At 40.8% G+C, this 25073-nt stretch overlaps 1 protein-coding gene across 1 annotated transcript in view; it reads right to left on the bottom strand.

The window, feature by feature from the left end:
* Positions 1–25073, bottom strand: part of LOC310642831 (TGF-beta receptor type-2-like) — a gene marked incomplete at its 5' end in the record, with an annotated part of 72429 nt that overhangs the window by 47030 nt on the left and 326 nt on the right. Inside the window, 3 exons of the mRNA XM_083366770.1 lie at positions 22584–22688; positions 23820–23908; positions 24058–24292. Of these exons, the coding sequence (XP_083222896.1) occupies positions 22584–22688; positions 23820–23908; positions 24058–24292 (429 nt within the window). The remainder of the gene's footprint in view (positions 1–22583; positions 22689–23819; positions 23909–24057; positions 24293–25073) is intronic.

Genomic DNA, 25073 nt, shown 5'->3' with positions numbered 1-25073 from the left:
GGTTAGCCTATAGACTGAGGAAGAAACAAAGGGCCTCTAATATAGACAAGATTGAATATAAAGGAAGGGTCGTGTTTCAACAGAATCTTATTAAGGATGCTTTTGTGGATTTTTATTCGAAATTATATACCAAAGAGGAAATTGAGGTAAAAGACATTGATAAATATTTGGAGAATGCTAATATTCCGGTCCTTACGCAAGCACAAAGAGAGGGGATTAACCAACTGATCACAGAAGAAGAAATCCTTACAGCAATTAAGGATTTGAAGGTTGATAAGGCGCCCGGTACAGATGGCTTGTCTGCGGCTTTTTATAAAAATTTACAATTTGAGATGATAAAACCGTTAAAGGAACTGTTCCAGACAATCCAGAGGGGGGGAAAGGTGCCACCGTCTTGGAGAACAGCTTTTATCTCATTGATTCCGAAGGAAGATCAGGATGCTACTCAAGTTAAAAATTACAGACCAATTTCGCTTTTAAATACAGATTATAAGATATTTGCTAAGGTTTTGGCTAATAGACTGATGAGGGTTCTGCAACAGGTGATTCATGGGGATCAAACGGGGTTTATTAGTGGTAGGCAAATGAAAAATAATGTTAGACATATAGTTGATGTGTTAGAGTATTTGGAAAGGCACAACCAGATCTCTGCAGCGCTAATCTTTTTAGATGCTGAAAAGGCTTTTGATCAATTGAATTGGCAATTTCTGTTGAGAATGTTAGATAAAATGGATTTTGGGGAAAATTTCTTACAGCCGATTAGGGCATTATATCAAAAGCAAACTGCCCGAATCATAGTTAACAATAGTCTGACGGCAGTATGTAATATTGAGAAGGGTACAAGGCAAGGATGTCCGTTATCGCCCTTGTTATTTGTATTAACTTTAGAGATATTATTGAACAAGATTCGGAATTCGGAAAAAATTAAGGGGATACAAGTTGGAGATCAGGACTATAGATTGAGAGCATTTGCAGATGATCTGGTTGTTACAGTGACCCAGCCAGAGAACTCTGTTGTGGACCTGATAGAGATAATAACACAATATGGGAAGGTTTCTGGATTTAAAGTAAACATACAGAAAACTAAAATTTTGGCTAGAAACATGACAGTTTCACAGAAGGCCTTCTTGGAAGGATTAACTGGATTTGAGATTGTTAAAAGGGTTAAATATTTGGGGGTAATTTTGTCGCCCTCGAATACAAAGCTATATAAAAATAATTATGAAAAATTGTGGGGGAAAATTCAAAAAGAATTGGAGAGTTGGCAAAAATTGCAATTGACTTTGTTGGGACGGATTGCAGCAGTGAAAATGAATGTCCTGCCCAAATTTTTATTTTTATTCCAAATGATACCGATTCTTAAGAAAGACTCTAATTTGGAGGAATGGCAGCGTGGTATCAATAAATTTGTGTGGGCAGGGAAAAAGCCACGAGTTAAACTTAAGATTATGCAGGATATTCGTGAGAGAGGTGGCCTTAAATTGCCTAATTTTAAATTATATTATGAAGCTGCTGCATTAGTAGGAATAAGTGATTGGATCAATTTGACGCAATCGAGGTTATTAAATCTTGAGGGCCATGATTTGTTGTTTGGCTGGCATGCATATTTGTTGTATGATAAGAAGGTAGGTACTGTGTTTAGGACGCATATTTTAAGACAGGCATTGCTGAGAGTTTGGAAGAAGTATAGACATAAGCTAAGTTGTAAGATACCATTGTGGGCAATTCCAAAACACGCAATAGAAAATATACATGCTGGTTTCAAACACGATGAGACTACCTACAAGGAAATTTTAAGTTTGGAAAGGAATGTTTGGTGCTTGAAATCATATAGCTTCTTGCGAGAAGAGAAGGTTGTTCAAACATGGTTTCAATATACTCAGTTACGGGCCAGGTGGAAAGAAGACCAGAAAATTGGATTTGCAACGATTGATGAAAATCTGATAAAGCAAATTAGAAATCAGGGACCTGCACACATTAAACGGATATATCTTGCATTGATAGAGATTGATTCAGAAACAGAGCTTGTTAAGGACTGTATGATAAAATGGGCCCAAAATATCCAGGAAGTTATTACAATGGATATGTGGGAGAAGATCTGGGTGAGGAATGTGAAATTTACTCAAGCTCAAAATTTAAGAGAGAATTTTTATAAGATGTTTTATAGATGGCATTTAGATCCTAAAAAGCTTGCAAGTATGTACCCGAATTATCAGCCTAAGTGTTGGAGGTGCGGGGTTGAAGATGCAACATATTTTCACATATGGTGGACATGTAAAAAGGTTAAGGCCTTTTGGATTAAAATTTGGTGGAATATACAGAAGATCTTTAAAAGGAGGATAAAGTTTTGTCCGCAATTTTTTTTGTTGGGAATAATTGTTGATGCTACAGTGGTGGACTCCAAGTTGATGCTGAATTTAGTCACGGCAGCAAGACTTTTGATAGGACAATATTGGAAGAAAGAGGAGCTGCCGACTATAGAAGAATGGACTTTAAAGGTTTCCGACCTGGCAGAGATGGCGAAGATATCGGCTTATTTGAAAGATCACTCGCAAGAACGTTATATTATGGAATGGAGAAAGTGGATTGAGTTTATCCAGAATAAGTATAGGGTTAAGAAGTTTTATCTAGCATTCGAATAAGTCTTCTTTCGTGTTTTTTCTTTTTTTTTCCTATTTTTTTTTATATATATTTAATAATGTTAAGTTTTGTTTGTTCTTATATAAGTTAGAGAGTGATGGATTTTAGAATTTATGGTTGTTAGTATATGGTTGCTTATGATTGCTTTTATATATATATACCTTGTATTTAGCTCTGGGAAGTCCGGGGGGGGAGGGGGGTGGGGGGGAGGGAGGGGAGGGAAGAGGGAGGGGGGAAGGGGGGAGGGAAGGGGGGAGGGAAGAGGTAGGGGGGAGGTAGGGAGGGGAGGGTGGAGGGGGATGGGGGTTTTTAATGGAAAATTGTATTGTAAAACTTTTCAATAAAAAAAAAAAAGATTTTGTAACCAAAATGTGTGTTTGCTTATGTTGCACTGCTTGCTAATTGCTTGAATTCAACAGCTAAGTGCTAGTTCACGTGTGTGCTTGTAACAGTTGCTATCTGACCCAGACTGGTTGTCTCCAGCTGGCTAAGTAGGTCTTTGGGCGGGAAACCTCTGCTTCAAACCTATTGGTCACCGCCTATCGGCCAACCATATAAATAGCTGCACAGCAGCTCTCTTGTTGCTTCTGTTATGTTTGACCTTCAATAAAGACTGTTGCTGTTTTGAACCTTCTGTCTCGCTCAATGCCTGCAAAGAACCGGCTACACAACAATCACAGTCCTGGCTGACCAAGAAAACAAACCAAAGGATCATCAAAGAAATCAACCCAGAGTTCTCACTGGAGGCACAAATGACCAGATTCAAATTATTCCATTTCAGTTACAGTATGCAAAATTTCATCTCTCTGGAAAGGCTCTAATTCTGGAAAAAGTGAAAGGAAGAGAATGACCAGAAGTAAGCTGATGACAGTCTGCTGGGGGTCCTGAAAACACAAGTTAAGGATAAATCATCATGGAGAAATTCTATTTATATCAAGCGTCTTCAAACGTGGCCCTTTTATGACTTGTGGACTTCAACTCCCAGAATTCCTCAGGCAGGCACGCTGGCTGAGGAATTCTGGGAGTTGAAGTTCACAAGTCATAAAAGGGCCACCTTTGAAGTCCTCTGATCTATATGATAGTGATGACTCTGGATTTAACTCCAGACCTGGAACTGAGTCTAGACTGAGAACGGTCCAGGTAATCTGTTTCTTCCAGGGCCCTCTGTTATTACAGACCCATCACCTTCTCAATGACTTTTCAAGGAAAATTGGAAACCAACTGATAGTTATCTAAAATTTCCAGGTTGAGCAATCACTTCTCCTGGATGCACGACTACCTCATTCACTCTCTCACTCTACAACACCTTTTTGTTACTCTGATTCAGCCTCCCATTATTTTCCTGGAGGTGTTCATGAACCAGGAAGGGAAGGACTCCAGACTGCAGTGGGACTGAGATCTTGTCCCCTTCCTCAGGACCAGCAGGCTTCAACTCATCCTTCACAATGTTGCAAAATTGAAGACTCCGTCATCTCTACTAAATCTGCACAGCTAGATCCAGGATATATCAAATATTAAGCGGGAGTCTTCTCCGCTTACTCTAGAATCAAGATAAATGCAGTCTTATTCCCAGGTAAGTGGATATGCACTATGGCAGTCCAAGTAATAAATACTAGTGGTAATCAAACCAACTTGGGGGCTCCATAAAGCTCAGGTTTACTATAGTTTCCTCTCATACATTGATTTAGGACCACGATTTTACTGAGGCATGAAAAAAATCAGACTAGTGAACAAAACAAATCCATAAGAAAGTGGGAGAAGAGGAGCCTTCATATACTGAAGAAATTAAACCAAGAAGCATTTGATCCACGACCTGCTCTCAAGCCTGCTGGTTCTAGCAGAAACATTTCCACTGACTTGGGTTTTTTTTTATTAAAGCCAAGGAAATATTTCAAGATAAACATCAGAAAGCAAACACATGCATGCAGACACACATTTAAGCAGGTACCATTAAATAAGTACAGTTTGTATAACCTTCAGGCTGTTCCAAACTGATATTTGCACAGCAAATGGTGAAAAGAGTTAACATTTTACCTCATCAACTCCAATTATTTCTTACAAAGGATTTATTTGTGTGGTTAAAAAAGAGAAACAAAAGGGTTTTTTAAGTAATTAAACCATGTCTGAGATATAGAAGTCACTAAAAATTCCCAAATCATGGAAATATATTCTGTCATTAGTAACATAAAAGGAAAGAATCTTATTTGGGGTTGATTCAGTGAGCTGGTTCCAGAATAGACAGGGTATCTCTTCTCTCTCTCTCTCTCTCTCTCTCTCTCTCTCTCTCTCTCTCTCTCTCATCATCTCCATCCATCTTTCTAACTATATCCACTTTTCATGTGAATGCATGTGTATTGATTTAGCAAGTGTTTTTAACATTCCATAATAAACAGCTTTACAACTAAATTTATTGAAGGAGACAAGACTTACTTCCTTTTTCTGTCTTTCAGGATTCTAAATGTGGTGATAACAAATACAAAGCATTTCTGTACAATATATATTTTGGGGGATGTTGTTAGGAATTTTTAGGCTGTGTCCTTATTGGATCCCTCAACACCCTAAGTGCCCACTGCTCCACCTTGAGCCTTGGTGGAGCAGTGGGCTAATGCCTCCTTAAGTAACACCAGCTGCCTGCAATTATTGCAGGTTCGCATCCCACCAGGCTCAAGGTTGACTCAGCCTTCCATCCTTCCGAGGTAGGTAAAATGAGGACCCAGATTGTTGGGGGCAATTAAGCTGACTTTGTAATAATGCCGCTTGGGGTGTGTGTGTGAAAGCCCTAATAAGCAGGCATATACATAGAATGAAGGCTACTGCTAAGCTTGTAAGCCGCCCTGAGTCTTCGAAGAAGGGCGGGATATAAATGGAATTAAAATAAAATAAATAAATAAATAAATAAAAGAGGAAATAAAGAAGAAGTCCTTACTGAGAAAAGAAACCATAGAGTTAATTGCATGCATGGAATTACTTTTTTTTTTTGCATTTGTATAATTTAGGAGAAGGCAACCTGCTGTCATCAGGCCCCATCTGCCTGGGTCAATGTCAACATATTGGGGGGAAGTGTAATTCAAAATGTCTTCAAAGGCACCAAGTTACCTAGCCTTAAATATTTTTGATTTGATGCAACCCACAATCATAACACAGCAGGTTGTCTTGTCCTGATCCTACAAAGACAAGCACACTTCATCTGGAAGGAAATCTCACTGACCTCGGTAGAATGCATTTAAAATGACGGTACTGAATGATCTATAACAGGGGTAGGCAACCTCGGCTCTTTTATGACTCATGGACTTCAACTCCCAGTCAGCTATGCTGACTCAGGAATTCTAGGAGTTGAAGTCCATGAGTCATAAAAGAGCCGAGGTTGCCTACCCCTGATCTATAAGGAAGGCTGAGCACTGAAGAATTGATGTTTTCAAAGTATGCTGGGGAAGAAGACTCTTGAGAGTCCCTTGGACTGCAAGGGGATCAGGATCAGTGAAGCCTAAAGGAAATTAACCCTTCAGGACACATACTGAAGCTGAAGCATAAATACTTTGCCCATCTAATGAGAAGAGAGGACTCCTTGGAAAAGACCCTGATGTTGGGAAAGATTAAAGGCAAAAGGAGAAGAGGATGGCAAAGGATGAGATGGTTAAATAGTGTCATTGATGCCATGAACATGAATTTGGGAAAACTCTGGGAGACAGTGGAGGACAGGGGGGACCGGCATGCAATGGTCCATGGAGTCCCAAAGAATTGGACATGGCTGAACAACAACACACTAAATGATACTATAGAAACTGATTTTTTCCAACTGGAAATCCTGTCTTGGAGACTTAAGCTTCCTAGAGTTTCTGTTATCTTCTCTGCAGAAGATATAAATCTGTCCAAATGGATGGGAAAGGATTGCAAAGAACAACATAAAGAGATCTGGCCTTATCTTTGGAACAGTAAATATGGCAGAAGTGTTATGTATATCACATGTGAGAGATGGGGGCTTGTGCTCTGTTTTAAGTGCAAATGGGTTATTGCTGGTTTAGATGAATCGCCTGTGAAGTGTTTGGAAATTTTTGACAGCCGCTCCATTTGCCATCTGGTGGAACTTTGATGAGCCTACACAGAGACGTCAGAGCAAGGCAGCTGCTGTAACTCAGTGATCAAGCTCTGTGATCCAATAAGCTCAGAGTTTTTCAACTTGTTTTGGAACCTTTTTCTTAAAAATGCCACTAAATTAGAAGAAATGAAGAGAGGGGGTGTAATGATCTTTAACAGCAACAACAGCAACAAAAATCAGATTGATCCAAGAGGCAACCATATTTTTGCCTCTGATTCAGCTTTCAGCTGATGCCTTTTCTGTCTTCCAGAAATTTAAAATTATTTCTCAATGTTAATAATTAATTCAATTGATCAGTGTAATTGGTCTGCTGTTTCTATGCAAATAGAGTTTCTTCTACACTCCTCTCCCAGCGTGTCTCCTGCCCAACTCCTAGCAGATTTGGAGAAGTCATACTGGGGAGGAAGGAGAATTCTATCCAGTTCTCCAGTTCTGAAAGAATGTACTATAATCTCAAAAACCACAACTGTCATATGCATTAACTACAAAGACTCTGGACAAACTTGATTATCAGGAGCTCTTTGCGAGTTTGTTGTTTTCCTGGAATTGGGTTTCATGGCCTGCGCTCTCTCTCTCTCTCTCCCACCCCCCACCCCCCAATGTGGATAAAATCTTATAGCAATTCTTCAGTTCTGAAGGAACGTAATCTCAAAAGCCATAACTTCAAAGCCATTAGTGCTATTATAATAAACTGTTTTATGTTTATTTCTTTCAGTTGACATTAGTTTAGATGTCTTGCTATAATGGCTTTATCCCAAAAAGGAAATTATGTGCTCGATTTGGATATACACGGGGCAGAAGAGTAGAGTGTGGTTTTAAGCTTTTGTACAATAGTACACAAAAATCAAGTGGCACATACTGCAAAATATATATACATACATATATATACATATATACATATATACATATATACATATACATATATATATATTCGAATCTTTTTCGAATCTCAGAAGGGTATGGCTGACTGATGAGAACAAATAAGTTTGAAATGCATATCAGTCTCCCTCTAATTCTTTGTTAGCAATCCAAAAATATTTACATATATATATATATGCAAATCTTAGGCTGAAAATCCATTTCTATATCTTTTTATCTGGAAGTAAACTAGCTCTTGGCCCTGCATAAGTACTATCCTATTTTATTCTAAGTCTAGAATACCTAAGATTATGCCATTTTATATATAAAGCTATCTGACAGATGAGATTTCAATAGAGAACTTCCTTATTGTGCCACTCCTATGAAAGTAATTCTATTCTATACTGCCACTAATTCTGAAAACATCTTGCCTTAGAAATAAGGGTTGTTCCAATTTTATTTTTATTTAGGCACATACCCAAAAACATTTTGCTCATCCGACTTGTTTTCTTTCATTTGGCTTTGCTTTTTCCCCCCAGTCAGATTTATGAGCCCCTAAAATATTTTGGTTCGTTCTGGCCTTACGTGCTGCAGACTCGGAACAGCTTACTAGCTGGTTACAGTGATATTATTAAAAACCATACCAACAACAAAGAATGAGCAAACAACCAAGATTAATTCTTCCAACAAGAATAAAAAGCATCCACAGTTGGAGATAGTTCAATATTCCATCTATTCATCCCATGCTCTCCAGAACAGCCAGCCTTTTCAAAAACTTAACAAGAAAGAGATAGTCTTGATATCTGAGAGAAGGTTGCCCTGAAGGAGCTGGGGTAGGGGTACATTATTGAAAAGGCATGAGAATACAGTCCCTTAAGGTAGTCTTCCACAGGCACTGGAGGGACTCTTAACATTAATATGCCTTCTCTTGCTCAATGTGCCAGATGGAGAGATTCCACTCATAGCAGGCAAGCTCTGAGATAACCATTCCCTAAGCCAGGGGTCTCCAAACTTGACAACTTCAAGTCTTGTGGACTTCAGATTTCAGAATTCTTCAGCCAGCTATGCTGGCTGGGGAATTCTGAGAGTTGGTCCACAAATCTTAAAGTTGCCAAGTTTGGAGACCCTTGCCCAAAGCCATAGAAGATTTTAAAGATGGTGCTCACCATCCTGAATTGCACCAGAATTACAGAATTGATTATCTGTAAAACTCTGGCTCTGGTCATTTGCAGAGTTCTGGATGACTATCTATCTCCTGCGATACAGTCAGAAGACCAGAAGTAGGAACTGGTCTCATCTTTCTAATCTACCTTTTTTTGAAGGAAGCCTGATCTTTGCTTCCTGCCATATACAGTACCTCTCTGTCATCATAACATCAATTTTTCATCCTCCTCTCTATTTCTCTCAACTTTCTCCTCCCTTCCTCCCTCACGACAATTAATAATGAGTTGCACCATACTCCTCTGCCTCTACCAGGCTTCCATCCATATCCCAAGATATAACACTGTTTCAGTGACTGCTCTTAATCGTGTCACTCTACAGGTATCTCTATAACCATCCACATCACTTCTCATTAACACCCCCTTACCTATATAGTTCCCAACAACATCCCATTCAACTTGCCTCTGTCCTCCCCATTCTGTACTTACTTAGGCCTCAAAGAGAGCCTATCCTCAATTACTGCTTCTCATTTGGGATAGTTTCCACCACTATAGTAATTCCAACCTTTTTCCTGCAACCTTTCTCCCTCTTCCTCATCAATTCCTGTTTCGTATTGTTCTCTAGCTTCTGCTTACAATTTTATGGTGGCTTGCTTGCAGGCTGCTCTTGTAACGCTGACTTCCTTTTTAGAACTCACCCTTGCTGACAATACCTGGCACTGCAGCCATAACTGTTGGAACACCTAAGGGAGGGGTCTTCAAACTTTTATTCTTTTATTCTTCTAGCAAGCTGTCCACAATTGTGTTTTACCATGGGAGGCAGCATACAAATTAAATCAATCCATCAAATAAACACATTGTTAATACTGATAAAAGTGTGCCTGGCTGAGGAATTCTGGGAGTTGAAGTCCACAAGTCATAAAAGGGCCAAGTTTGAAGACCCCTGACTTAAGGTGTCTTCCTTTTACTGCTGCATCTACTGTAAATGATGTTCCACTATTACTATAAACTTGCTGCCCCTCACTACCTCCAGAACATCTAAGTCAAAGTTGTTATCAGGTTTATCTTTACTCTGCCAACCATCTCTGAGCCAGGTCTGCAGCCAACCTCTATCTTCTACACAGGACTTCAGCCAATATCACAATTCCTGGCTCTCTCAACCTCTCTCTATGTTCTCATATTGTTTGTCTTTTGTCTACCCAATGTTCCATCTGTCTCTGCTCACATGCCTCACTACTCAACTCCAATAAGAATGGCTCATTAGTGGGGAAAACCACCCCCACACACTCCCTTGCTTTCTCCCTAACCATTTTCATTTCACCATATTATCCAGATAAACATATCCCTTTACTCAGTGCCATGTTAAAACATAAAAAAGATTCTTTCACTGTTCAGAGCCACTACCTTGTTTACTTATATTTTAATGTGAAATATTGGATATACTTTCTTTTAAATTTAATAATATGTATATTTCATGTTGTATACCCCTTGTGGATGAAAAACATGGCAGTACCCCCTGCTCAGTGCCATAGGACTAAACAGATGTGTAAAGGATTATTTAATTATTTGGTGGTCGAAGATTCTGTTGTAATCCTATACATAATGACTCCAATCTAAGCCCTACTAATAAATGATGAATTGCTCCAAATAACTGCTTATATCAGATCTTAGAACTTATTCAGATGACATTTCAATATCATTCAAAAGCCAAAGAGCCTTCAAAACTGTCAAATTTGAGAAATACAGTGCTGATTGAAAAAAATACCAGGCTTTCAAGTAAAATTATCTGAAGAATCCTGTAGTACAGGGATCCCCAATCCCCAGCTCACAGCCCACTACCGGTCCTTGAGCCATTCAGAACTGGGCCATGGAAGTCGCTGGCAAGCGCATGCATTCCCCTTGCATGACAAGGAGGCAAGCGCATGCATGCAAGCAATGCACAAGCAATGGGCGCCAGTGCCCGCCACTCATGCAAATGGAGCTGTTCATATGCCTGTGCACTTGCCAGCTGCTCGCATGGAACCATACCCTCTTCCCATTCCCCCTGCTGGTCCATAAAGCCGGAAAGATTGGGGAATTCTGCTGTAGTAAACACTGGATCTTTGATTGAATTGGGTCTTCATTTTGGACTTTACTAACATAACAACACAAGCAAAATACATGCAAACTGCAAAAATATAAATGAAAAGCATTATATAGGACTGTTAATTTGTATTTTTAAACATCTAGTTAAACAAAATTTAAGTGTCCTTTTTTACTTGACAAAGTCTGAGTTATTTCTGCAGGAAACATAATTCAAAGATCTCTAATTATCTTCTTTTTCCTGTTTTTTTTAATAGCATCAACAAACACTAGCGCTAGATGCTATCTAGTTTTGTGGTCTTTGAAAGTGCTGTTTCCCAATAGCAATTAAGCACAATTGCCCAACAACCAAAGATTAAAACACAGGTGATTGATGAAAAGATAGTTGGATAAACAGGGAGAGCAAGGGATGCAGATGGAAGTACCATTATGATCACCAATCAAGAAAAGCAAATCTCTGATGGCTTTGTGACCACCATATCAGAGATGGAAGCCATGATATCATCCAGATAGAAAGGAAATCCTTTTGTGTGTATGCTAAGCTTGGCCTCCCCAACTTGGTGTTTTTTTACAATGAAGTTCTAAGTAAATCTGGAACTTTTCCTGATAGCTACATCCTCCTAGTGATGAACAGACCCTGCTTTGCACAATCCTGAATTGCCTTAGTGACTGAACCCCAACCAAATGGATTCACAAAACGCACCAAATTATAACATGGTTTATTTGGTTTAGCTTACTGTGATGCATTAACCTGTAATGGGCAGTGTTATGTATCGTGGGTAGACCGGTCAGGACAGATGACAGGACGTCGAGGTTTTAACTAAAGCTTTATTGTGGTTGAACTGAGGAGTCTCCACAGCTCAGCTCCTTTAAATACTGTTGCCGGCAAGCCGGTGTCCAATCCACATCCTTAAAGGGTCCCGCCAGAATGGCCTGACCAATGGGATGGGAGTTAGGACGCCACCTGTTGTTGCCGGGTGTTACACAGCTGACGTTCAGCTGAGCTGTCAGCATAACAATGCTAAACGCTACTATTCAATATATAACAGGCAGGCACAACTCAGCCATGTTCTTTATGCAAGCTCCTCGTCAAGTATTAGAGAAATAAATATATTATGGGAATAATCAACATGGTGTCCTTTGGCTATTTCAGAGTACAACTCACACAAGTGTTTTGCCCTTGCCTGCTTCCTCAGATTGACAGATTGAGAGCATCTGGGCTACATGCCCAGAGTGGGATTAGCATAGCTTGGGTGGAGGGTTGGACTAGATGACCTCAGGTCCCTTTCAACTCTGTTATTCTATTCTAATGAAATGGTATAGGCTTTCCTGCTTGGGCAGGTGGGTTGGACTAGAAGACCTCTAAAGTCCCTTCCAGCTCTATTATTCTGTTCTGTTCTATCCAAAATCCTTCAGTTTCTATCTTAACTCTTGATCACTACGCCAAAGTGGCTCTCAATTTGTTTGTTTTTCTTCTGTTCAGTTGGGTCCCATTCTTGGAAACTGTCCGGACAAGTCCCTTCAGTTTTGTAGGCAAGGATTGTCAGAAATGATTTGGCATTGCCTCCTGCCTAGGGCTGAGAGAAAACAACTGGCCCAAGGACGCTCAGCTGGCTTTGTGCCTCTACTTATCTACCAAGGGATGCACTCAATCCCGGGGGTGGCATATGTCAAGTACACTGATTCAGTTTCAAAGTTTTCTGCTGGAAGAACTGAAGTACGGTAATCCATGTCTCCTTGCTTTGGGCAGGACTTGATAACTTTCTTTGTGAAATGGATTGAAGACAATGACGGTGGTGGTGATGATACTAGTGGGGGGTGGGGTGGGGTGAGGAGGGAGGGAGGGAGGGGCAGTTGGTGATAATGGTGATAGAAGAAGAAAAGTATGTGCTAAATGGAGAGCAACCCAAAGACTATCTTCCTGTACATCTGGTGAGAATATTCCTCAGCATTTTCCAGTGACTCTGGAAAGATGCCCATTTGCAAATTAAAGACAGAAATTAAAGTTCTGGAGGCTTAGCTGATCTTATACGATTGCCTGTTCTAGGTGTCTGATTTGCTGCAGAGATTGAATTGATTATCCATCTGCTAGAGACATAGCCTCTCATCCTAAGTTTGCCTAAAAGCAAATCATTTCAGATATGAATAAAATGACTGCTTACTTTCATCAGTACTAATGATGTGTTTATTTGACGGATTGATTTGATTTGTATGCTGCCTCCCATGGTAAAACACAATTGTGGACAGCTTGCTAGAAGAAGAAAAGCAAACAAAAAACAAAAACAAAAAAAACCACACACCCAAGTGTCTGACCCACCACCTCCAGTCCATCTATCCATACAATCCTCGGAAGCGCCAAGCTTCCCCTTGCATCTGAGGAAGGAAAAAAACCCTTTATGGCTTTCTGAAAGGGTAAAAGGTTGGGGGCTTTATTGTGTAGTGGGTTCTGGGCAGCAGGAAGGACGCGGAGACGATGAGTACAGCATGGCAGATCTTTATTCGCTGGTAGTGACTGTACTCATCGTCTCGGCGTCCTTCCTGCTGCCCAGAACCCACTACACAATAGTGGCGACGAAGGTGGGATTATTAGCAGAAGCATTGGAGGAAAGCAAGGAAAAGGTAATTAATGATATAGATGAGATATTTAGTATACATACTAGATATGCAACGAGAAATTCTCTCCCTAGAGAGGTGCATATAAGATTTACCAAAAAAGCATTAAGGGCAGATATATTACAGAAGCTGAGAAATGTTAAAATAAAATACAAAGGAAGATAGTGATGTTAAAACAGATCCCAAGAAGAGTGAGAGACCTGAGAAAGGAATATCAATTTCTGATGAAATGCTTAATTAAAAAAGGGATAAATTTTAGATGGTTAATACCAGAAGGAATAATGATAAATTAGCAAGAACAGAGACATAGACTGGACACATTAGAGAAAGCAGAACTTTTCTGTGATCAATACTTTGGGCAGCGAGAAGAAGAAAGGCTGAGAGGGGAAAGAGTAGTCAGACAGCAAGGAGACGAGACAGAGAAGCAACGGAGTAAGTATAGCATAGAACAGGAGGAAAGGGTGTTGAGAGAAGGGACAAGAGCAAAAGAGGCAAAAGAGCAAAGAGAGATGAGAATAATGAGAGCAACTATGAACGTGTGTCTGTGTTCGCTTCACCTGGACACATACTGTAACAGGCTTGATGAACAACCAGGAGGAAGGTTTTGCAGTAGGGCAGGAGCTGCTATAGAAAACGCACACTTCCTACGCCCCATTGGATAGCAACATTTAAGGGCAACACTTATGGGATGTGACTTGATATAATGAGCAGTAGGAATAACCTTGAGGAACATAAAGATGAGCTGCAATCAAGATAACAATCAGATAAAAAATATTTGAGTCCAAGGCAGAAATGTAATTTGAAAAAACATCTCAGACTTGACCCTCCCTAGTTCTCACAAAGGCAAAGACAGGATTGGGGGGGGAGCATACTCAGACTTTCGTTTAGACCTCGTTTAGCTATCAATTTAAATGAAATTTGGTTGTTACAGTTTCTGTAAACCCAAAGTGCTGAGTGCTCTATTTGGAAGATAATAAAGTTAAATAACTGCATATGATCCAGAAAGTTGTGTTGTGTATTGGGAGCACTGGTGGCGGTGCCCTAGTTTACCTGGATTTATTTTCACTTTATACAAACAGAGCTGTTGAGTTTAATTTGATTTACATTTTATAGTCAAGATACTTGGAGTGCATGAAGATGCTTATGACCAGCATTCAGGAATGCTTGGTATCTCACTGAAATACAAGGGAAAGATTTGAACTATTCTCCTCTTTTACCTTCAATCTCTGCAAGTAGATGTGCATAGGATCAGACTGTGGAAGGTCCTGCTTGACAACCTGTTGCTGTGTACAACTCTATGCACTGAATGCTGTAGGTGTGCAGGTAAGCGTCAGGGCTTGCAATCTTAATTTGGTTTATTAGTTTCTAGCTGCTGATACCCATGAATTATATTGGACCTTCATCTAATTCTTATAAGACCTAAGTAGGGGCTTCTTGGGGAACATTGCACAAAATCCTATAAAATACAGCTCTTCCTTTCTGCTCTGCATTCTGTTTTCTGGACTTCCAATTTAGCATCAACCAGAGACGTTCTCATATAGCAGCCTTCCCAATTGGTGTCCTCATGTGGACTTCATTCCTTTAACTCCTCAGCCACATGAATATGACAGGAGCTGCAGCTCCACACATCCATAATCTGATTTATTGAAGGCTGTTTTAGTGGAAATAAACAAATAAAAATCCCCTCTATCTCCAACTTCTAGTTTCCATGTCTATTATGTTAAAAGATGTCTCTATGTGTGCATGTCTATGTGTCTGGAGGAGGATAATGCAGAAAAATACCATTGTAAAAATGGTTAATCTATTTAGGCAAGAGTCATAGCTTAGTTCACAGGTCTGCAACCCGCGGCTCCGGAGCCGCATGTGGCTCTTTCAGCCGTCTCCTACGGCTCCCAGTCCTCTGCCATGTGCAGTCCAAAAAAAAAAAGTGGGACTAAAAAAGTTCAACCAATCAATTCAAATATGCAGGGTAGGTGCATATCTCGCCTTGGCTCCACTCTTCAGTCAAACCCTGTTCTGCACATGTGCGCATGTACACACACATTTATTTATTTATTTTAATTCCATTTATATCCCGCCCTTCTCCGAAGACTCAGAGCGGCTTACAAGCTTAGCAGTAGCCTTCATTCTATGTATATGCCTGCTTATTAGGGCTGTACATGTACACACATGCGCACACATTTTTTGAGGCTCCCAATTTTTCCTTTTGTGAGGGAACCGGTTCCGAGTGGCTCTTTCACTGTTTCAGGTTGCTGACCCCTGGCTTAGTTGCATGCAGGAAGTTCATCCTCTGCTTTTTTCAAATTAAAAGTATCTCAAAAGTATCTTTAAAATATCTCAAATAGTGCCTCTTCCTGAGGCCTTGCAGATCTACTGCAAGTTGTAATGGTAACTATTGGATAAAATGGATTAGGCCTATATGGAGAGCTCTGTATAACTTTATGAGTATAGGTTCCTACATGCAGTGGTTCATCATCAATCTAATTGTCCAGTTCAGCAATCAAGGAGAAACATGAGAAACTGTGCCACAAAGAATACCTCCAGCTTGTGTAGGATTTTGGACGGCAGGAATGCTGCCCAAACAGTATTGTAAATGATGCTAATATAGTTAGATTCTAAAAGCTCACCAAACAAGAACTATCTGTAGATAAAAAGAATAACAGATTTGGGAGGGACCTTGGAGGTCTTCTAGTCCATTCCCCTGGTCAGGCAGGAGACCTATACCATTCCAGACAAGTGATTGTCAAGGTCTGTTCTTCAAAAGAAGTTGGAATAAGCAGCACAGGGAATAGCAAACTTTACCCATAGGACACTGAATGCACAGGATTGCCATGCCTAATACTTAAGAAGTCCTTTACTGGAAGTGCTCATGTGATTCCTCAGAATTATGAACAATCTGGTTTTAGTGGAAATGGGGGGGTGTCACTTAAATTGACAAATTCTATATAAATACGTGTTTGCAGGCGTTACATACATACTGCAACATCTGAGAAGTCCGTATACTTTTTTTTGACTTGCATATGGCATCTCTGGGTGAGTGCCTTCATGTTATAAACCAAGGAGGCAGGTAGCCTTTGTAGTATCGTAGGACTTTCTTTCAAAGTCTGGCATGAGAATTGTAACAGACCATTATAGACATATAAACAGAATGTGGGCAACAAGGAATTATTTGCTTATGAGCTGGCTGTGCTGAGCTTTAAATAGTAAAATGCTGTTGCCCAAATGTCCCTTTCACTTCTCAACTGTGTTAGTTTACTTAAGCTTAATTAGTTCTCTGCCTAAATCTGTGAAAGTGCATGGGAAAAAGAGGGTGATGAAGAGGGCTATCTCAGCATTCAAATATGCTGAACTCGCAACCATTCAACCAATCGTCTCAGCTGGATTCAGTCTGGTTAAAGGTATCAACAATTCTGAACTGCAGTTTCTAAAAAGTTCTCATGCATAATGTTCATACTGACCCAGACCTGGCTGTGGCAATGACAGTTTTTTGCCTTTAAGAACCTGAAGAACGGAAGTGAATTACCAAACACTCGCTGAAAAGAGGCACAGACTGGATTTTCAAGTCAGCTTTATTCTAAATTCTCCAACATCTCAGCCGTGTCCTTCAGCTAATCACCCACAGAGGAGAATGAAGCAAGGAGAAGGAAAAATAAACAGTGAAAGTTAGTTCTTTTACTTACGGAGCTGAAGCAGCAGTAGCAGAAGCTGAGGAAGCCTCCTCCAGTAACCCATTTTCTGGATCTTGCCAGCAACCAAATCCCAGTTTTGCAGTGCTACTCGGTTCATCCTCTGCCAGCCAACCTAGCCAGGGCTTGTGGGGCTCCTCGCTAAAAGTGAAGGGGAGGCAGACCCAGCTGTTTCAAATCCAGCTGTGTGAGTGTGTGGGGTCCGCCCAGGAACTCAAGTTCCTCAGCTGACGAATGCTGGCTCTTTCTGAATACACACAAATATAGGAAAAGGAGGAGGAGGAAGGGGGAAGGAAAAGTTGGCACCAAGAGCAAAGCTTGATATAAGGATGACAACGCCGAGCCGCTTCAGGAACAGGAAAGGAAAAAAAAAAACTTGCCATCCAAAGCTGTGCACGGAACACCTCATGTCTGTCTCTAATTTTAGCTGGCCTGTGAGATTAAATGTGCAAAACCTTTCTTTGGAAGAAAAAGGATGAAATCATAAATCAAGGCATATCACGCCAGCTCTTTTCCCATCAGACCTCTTTCCATTAGGAAGTAATGTCGAACAGATCTAGAAATTAGGAAAAGCTCTATGCATTTATCACTGTGTCTGCTTTATAGCCCTCATTGCACTTCCGTTCTGCTCTTCCTTGCAGTCACTGCCAAATGCACCTTTTTTTTTAGAACAAAGGAAAAAGAAGCAGTAAAGCTATCAACAAGAGAAAATACACTCCCCCCAAAAAACTGATGAAACATTTGTATAACATAACATTGCACAAATACAATGATGTTACACAATCCCACAAACAGCCTGTTTGTCTTTCTATGGAGGGAAAGACTCCTAGAGCCACTATTTTCCAGCTCCAACTTTTTACTTTCAGAATAATAGAGTTGGAAGGGACCTTGGAGGTCTTCTAGTCCAGGGCTTTTCAACCTTTTCACCCATTGTACCACTTTTAAGTTATGGCAACATCCGAGTACCACCAGTCGCCTAGAAAGGTGTCAGAAACGATGACACCCCCCCCAAAAAAGAAAAAAGTGATAAAGTACAGGTAGTCCTTGACTTACAACAGTTCACTTAGTGACTGTTTGAAGTTACAATGGCACTGAAAAAGTGCCCCCCAAGCCACAGCTGAGCAAGACACCTGCCTGCCTGCTTGGTAGCACTCTTCCTCCTGTCCGAGGTTTTCATTGTTGTGAGCATTTCTGTTGAGGATTCGCAGTGGGGGTGGGGTAGGGGGGTGTTTGGTTTTTATTCCCGTCTGTTGGGTGGTTGCAGCAGGTTTTGGTCACTTCACATGACCCTGGGACACTGTGACCGTCATAAATTTGAATCAGTTGCCAAGCATCTGAATGTAAATCACAAGACCCTGGAGATGCTGCAACATTCCAGCTGATTGATGTTTCTTCTGGACTCAGCAGAAGTGCCAGGATCAGCGCCGAGCTCCAGCTGGAGCCTAGTGCTGATCCTGGTGCTTCCGCTGAACCCTGACAGCCCCGAAGAAGCACTGATCCTGGCGCTTCTGCTGAGCCCTGACAGCCCTGCAGCTCCAGCCATCTCTCGTTCAGGCTTGTGCGGTGCTGCCACCGGTTCAGCTCATTCCCCTCCCTCGCTACCACTTTTCTAGGATGGTCGCGTACCACCTGCCATGTGCCAATGTACCACAGGTGGTACCCGTACCACTGGTTGAAAAGCCCTGTTCTAGTCCAACTCCCTGCTCAAGCAGGAGACCCTATATACCATTTCAGACAAATGGTTGTCCAATCTCTTCTTAAAAACCTCCAGTATTGGAGCATCCACAACCTCTGGAGGGAAGCTGTTCCACTGATTGATTGTTCTCACTGTCAGGAAATTTCTCCTTAGTTCTAGGTTGTATCTCTCCTTGATTCAAAATAAGGATCAGTGTGACCTCTTTTTCTTTGCAGCCAAGCATGATGGGATCACCTGGCTTAGGCCCTTACTCCATGGCTACCCTGCCAGATCGCTAACAGATGGCTAAAGGAAAAGAGTACATCTAACTTAGGAGTGCAGGCCACAGGACAAAACAATATTCCCCTCCCTATTTCATGGGCTTGTCACCAGTGGCATTATGTGGATGAACTCTTTGTGGTAGTTAGGAGTCAAGCCTAATTCTGCCCACAGGGTTTTCTCATCCAGCTAGAAGCTGATAGAACCAGCCACTTTCCAGAAATCCTCTCTTTTTCTTAGAGCCCACGTTATAGTCTGTTTCTTGCTCCATCTTCAGGGTCTCCAGAGAAAAGAGAAATGAAGCTTTTTCTGACTTTCAAAGGGTCGAAAAGACTTTTTGTTGGCATCAGTAGAGGCCTCATTGCTGTGTTTGTCGGAAGCAGATAAAGATGCACGCCTAGGGTATAGCACAGGGGTTCCCAACCAGGCCTGCGAGATGATATTCCAAGGGGTGCGAAAACTTGGGTTTAGAAGTTTCAAAATTATAGTGTAGATGCATAATTCGTTGCCATTATGTATTTTGAACGAGAGGTGGGAGAATATATCAGAAGTCTTCTAGGGGTGCGGGGATAGAAAAGGTTGGGAACCACTGGTATAGCAACATGACTGAAGCAAAGTAGATCTGGCTTAGGTCAACGCCTAAGAGAGGTCACACCCATCCTTATTTGTCCTCTTTTATTTTGTGTGGCATTCCACGGATGATGAAAGATACACATGTCATAAAAACATACCTGAAAGCTTTGTAATTTTTGCAAAGTGAAACAAAATAACGATTAGACATATTTGTAAGGAACTCAGCCAAGTTTGAGGAAGGTGGATATCAAAGAAGAGTTAGTTTGGTCTGCCTTTTTGTGAGGGCATTTCCAGGGCACACATGCTGCCATCCATAGTTTAGCCATGAACCTACTGGCCCTCAATAACCCAGTTGCAACGTCTTTGTACTTTATTTGGGGTTATTGTTATTGTTTCCATTCAAAACCCACAGAAGTAACCTATGAGGAAAACAGACATCCAGCAAATGGTTCCTCTGACCAAAAGCAATCATTGTGTGACATTTGCAGCTAGAAAACAAAGCCACAGATGTGTGTTTGGTTTGCAGCTCTGCTGCTCGGGTAGAGGAAGCATCAGGCAAGCAAATCATGACTGGAAATGTGTGAACATATCCAATGAGAGATAAACACACACCGACAGGCCTCCCTGGGGAACATTTCTGTGCGAAAAGTCTACACTGTAGGGAGCTTCCAACTTCTAGGGGAAAGCTGAGAAAGTGAAGACAATGGCTGAGAAAGCAAAGCCTTGATGACTTCAGCTTTCATTTACACAGTGGAGTTCATTGCACAGTTTCAGTGATAAATCATAATGAACATTTGGGAGGCAGAAGACAAATTACACTGGCTTATCCACGTTGACTCATTCATACTTTGAATGTGAGCATATGCTCTTGCACAAGATATGGGGGGGAGGGGGGAAATGCCTCAAGACCTAGAAATCGGATCTCATAATTTTTCATTGCATTTCATTCTGAAGTACTAATTACTAGGACTGGAAGAATTGAATTGGTTTATGTCCAGTTTAAGAAAGGAGTCAAAGTTCCTCTTATTTTTTTATTTATTATTACATTTTATGCCTACTATAAGGGGACTCTGGGAGTCTTACAAGTTATTCTACTACAGGCAATTGTGTCTCATGAGTCAGTGTGTGGGGGTTTTTTGCTGCTTTTTTTGCCCTTGGGCATGAAATTGCCATTGCTTTAATTCTATAGAAATTAAGCAATGGCACGGGGAAGGAAAATGCTTATTTTGGGAACCTGAGCAGAATGCCAGATTTGCTTAATTGCCTTATTTGTGACCTATGGCATCTTCCAATCATCCCACCACCGCTGTGCCAAAGCTACAATTGCTTTATGCCAATTTAGCCTTTAGCACTATTAAAGATGGTGCTATGATGACACTTTCAGTCCCTAGTGGAGAAATAACAAAACTTTTGTGTGATGATGTAAACTCATAGTGTAGAGTGTGCCCAATCACTCAGTTGATGAGCCATTTAAGCATGTGTGGAAAAACCTAAGTTGTTTTTCAGTTGAATGAAGGTGAGTATAAGTGTCCCAGATAATGTTGTAGGATCTAATCTGGGTTGGTCACTAAGATCAGAGGTTTAGTCTTCCAAGCTTTAGGATTCATGCTGGAGCCCATCCTCAGGGACCTTCTCTCTATTGGAATGTGTCACTCTCTCCAGCATGAGCCCAAAAGCTTGGAAGACTAAACCTCTGGTCCCGATGAGCTATCTATATTGGATCCTGTTTTTCAGTTCTTAGAATACCCTGAAAACCAGGGTGAAAATCTCTGTGCATCTGCCTGTTTCTTAGCATAGCTTCACCTCAATGTTTTATGACATCAGCACATTTTATTTCCAAATCTTTTCCTTTGGAGTCCCTGATGTTTTTTCCAACTGTCATCCAGCTGAACTATTTCCTAATTCCCTTCCATCCAGAATCCCTTACCTGGCTTATCATGGCCAGCTCAATCTAGAAAATATTAGGATATTTTTGGTATTCAAATGTGCAGCATATTATTTTACCTCCTTTTACCTGGTTTTCATTTTGTTACCTCTTCAATTCTGAAGATAAACTCAGAAATCCTTTCTGTTTCCACTCCTCTGAATAATATAGTGTCATCCACACACAGGTCCAACCATACTCACTAGTAAGGGATTTATGCAAATCCTTGAAGACTTCATTTCTTACACACCTCCATTCTGTATGCCCATTGTTTACTCCAGTCCTGATTTTTAACCAGATATCATCTCATGAAAGGGTTTTCCCCACTTATTTCATCCCTCAAATTTTATTCCATTAAAACCAAATATTATTCAAGTGACACTTTCACAAAGTAGTGGTTAAAGTCAAATACCACACTACCCTATAGTTTAACATTATTTTTGTTAATTAGATTTGGCTTATACAAGATACTAAGCCAGAAGTCATCCTTTTATAAGCTACCGTGTTCAATCTCCTGCAATGTGTTACGCCAAAAGCAAGCTGACATGGGGCAGGATATGAACAGGATGTGAACCTAATCTTGGATTTACCTCTTCCTGCATTGACCTTTTTTTGCTAAATTAGGAGGCACCATGAATACTTTTATAGGGATGCGGTGGGTCAGTGGGTTAGGACGCTGAGCTTGTCGATCAGAAGGTCGGCAGTTTGGTGGGTCGAATCCCGAGTGCCACGTAACAGTGAGCGCCTGTTACTCGTCCCAGCTTCTGCCAACCTAGCAGTTCGAAATCACGTAAAAATGCAAGTAGAAAAATAGGGACCACTACGGTGGGAAGGTAACAGCGTTCCGTGCGCCTCTGGCATCTAGTCATGCCGGCCACATGACCACAGAGACGTCCTCGGACAAGCGCTGGCTCTTCGGCTTTGAAATGGAGATGAGCACCGGCCCCTAGAGTTGGAAACCACTAGCACGCATGTGCGGGGGAACCTTTACCTTTACCTTGAATAATTTGAATCTGGAGTCCTCAAAAAAAACTGACATGCCAATGAATCCAGCATCATGACCCACTTTTCCTCCTCTCCTCAAGGAGGCAAGAGGCATAATCTAAAGACACACGAACAACGAGGAAGTCAAAAAGTAATTCTCCCTCCAAATGGCTCAGGGTAGACATTATGCCAGTCACGACTGCTTAATCAAAATGTAGGATCCAAGGCTCAGAGTGAGCTTCCAAACAACGTGACCTGTTTTTTGTTTAGAATCACAATTTTCAGCTGAGGTCTGCTCACTACTGCATCATATGTAAGTGGAGCAACTACAGCAGTGGTGGTTTATTTCTCGAACTCCTCTGCCAAACCAAGTGAATCTTCCCCTAAAGCTTTGGGTTTTTGCTGCCCCCTCCTTTCCATCTTTTCGTGTTTATACAAATTTTTATTCATGCAATCCATGTGGATATCTGGCTTTTTTCAAAAGTCTGTCAGTTTTTCCACATTGGTGTTTATGGGCCAATTTCCCCTCCCATTTATGAGAGAGAGAGAGAGAGAGAGAGAGAGAGAGAGAGAGAGAGAGAGAGAGAGAGAGAGAGAGAGAGAAGCACATTTTCTTCTGGCTTTAGAACTGGCAGGATCAGGGTACTTTCTTTTCTGTGAAAACTTTCCAAGTTTTCTCTCTCTCTCTTTTTTTTTTTTTTTAAAAAAAAACCTGTTTGTGTTTCTCTGTCTGGGTGCTTGGCTCAATGTTTGGTTCCCCTCCTGCTGCCTTTGTGGCCTCTGCAATTTCTCTGATCATGGGGGAGCATCTTTGATGTTCTGTTTCTCAGTCCTCTTATTTCCACAAAGTCTTGGCTCCTTTTGAAAATGCTTTTGTGGATAGAAGGCCACCAAAGTTTATTTGTTTTTAATCACTGACCGGTAAGATTATTCATACCATATCGCTTTTGCATCATAAGCCTTCAATATATTAGCCGTCATTACCATTGTGATAATAAATTAACAATGTGTCCAAGACTCACAACATACCAGAATACAAGAACGATTATTCAAAAAAGATTGTACATTTTTATGTGCATGTATGTGTGTAGAAACCAGAAGAATTTATGTCCAGTTGATAAACATATAGATTGGTCAGCAAAATCAAATTTATTGTACCTTTATTTAAGCTGTCTTTAAATAGATACAGTAAGTATTAATTGTACCAACAGTATTAACTGCTTATAGAAGGCTATTACTGGACAACTACCAGAACTTCCTTGGGAGATTTAGAAGCCATTTTGGCAATCCCATTCAAAGGATCACAGCTGATTAGGAGATTCAGAAATTCAGAAAGGGCTACAGGAGAATAAGGTTGTGCATCATAGATTTTTAAACTGTTTGCCAGAGATGTCGTCTGGGATCAGGTGGCCCTTACTGGCCAGTTCAAAAAAGGGCTTGCATGATGACCTCTGAGATGAACTGATGAGGCAAGCAACCTCAGCCACCTTGGATGAGTTGTATCAGTGTTGCATTGTAGAGGAATTGAAGCCGAACTGGGGTGTCAGGGGCAGAGGTGACACACAGGTCTTTCTTTCCTCTTGCTGTTGTGCCCCCAAATTCAGAAATGGAGGAGCCAATGAAGATTGCAGCTGTCAAGATATTTGGACGAGAGTCAGGAACGGTGAGATCTGGCTCTCTGTTTTCATTGTGGAGCCTCCAGGGCCCATTGTCGGAGAGTGCCTGACAAGAAAACCAACAGCAGATATTAGAGCATCAGAACAACTTGCCAGCAAACACCCGCCTTCATCCACAGTGTAAACCAGGGAAATTCCATCTGTCCCTCATGAGAGCTCACAAGAAGGTTCATCCAAAAGATAAGGAGAGCTCATGAAGAGAATTTCCTCTTTTGTACTGAAAATAGATACATGCTGATGATAATAGGTTACCATGATTGTAATTATTTTGTCTCCAGGATCTTTCTCTTATGCACTTAACAGCTGTCAAAAGCACAGGAGGGCCAGATTCTTTGGGTGCCTTTGCATGTAGAAGTGCAGTAAAAAAGGAGCAGGGCATCAGTTGCAGCTGCCATCTTGGCTTGTTTGCTTTGTCCTAAAGATACCTCTGGGACACAGTACTTTTAAACTTAATTATCAATATTTTTCTCAAAATAGTTTCTCCTCCTGAACATTTTAGCTTTTAGGACTTAGGAAAAAAATACATGTGTATTTTTTGCTTTTTCTCATGTATACTCCCCCCCCAACTCTTATTTAAAATAAATGCCATTCTAATTTGTGAGTGCTTTAAGTGTATCTGGCGCATCTGTAGTCCTTCTTAGGTGTTTGTACAAATTTCTTCAAAAATTATTTTAATGGTTTACTTTTATCGGTTCTTTCTTGATAAGTTGGAAATTCCCAACTTATTACAATAATTAATATCTTGGTAGAACAGGCCCATCTTGCTTAGGTACATAATTGAAAAAGACTTTGAACATGACTGATTTTACAAACCAAGAGTCATTTTA

This window comes from Vipera ursinii (genome assembly GCF_947247035.1).
Source record: "Vipera ursinii genome assembly, chromosome: 1".
NCBI classification, from domain to species: Eukaryota; Metazoa; Chordata; class Lepidosauria; order Squamata; family Viperidae; genus Vipera; species Vipera ursinii.
This window is presented reverse-complemented; position numbering and strand designations above follow the sequence as displayed.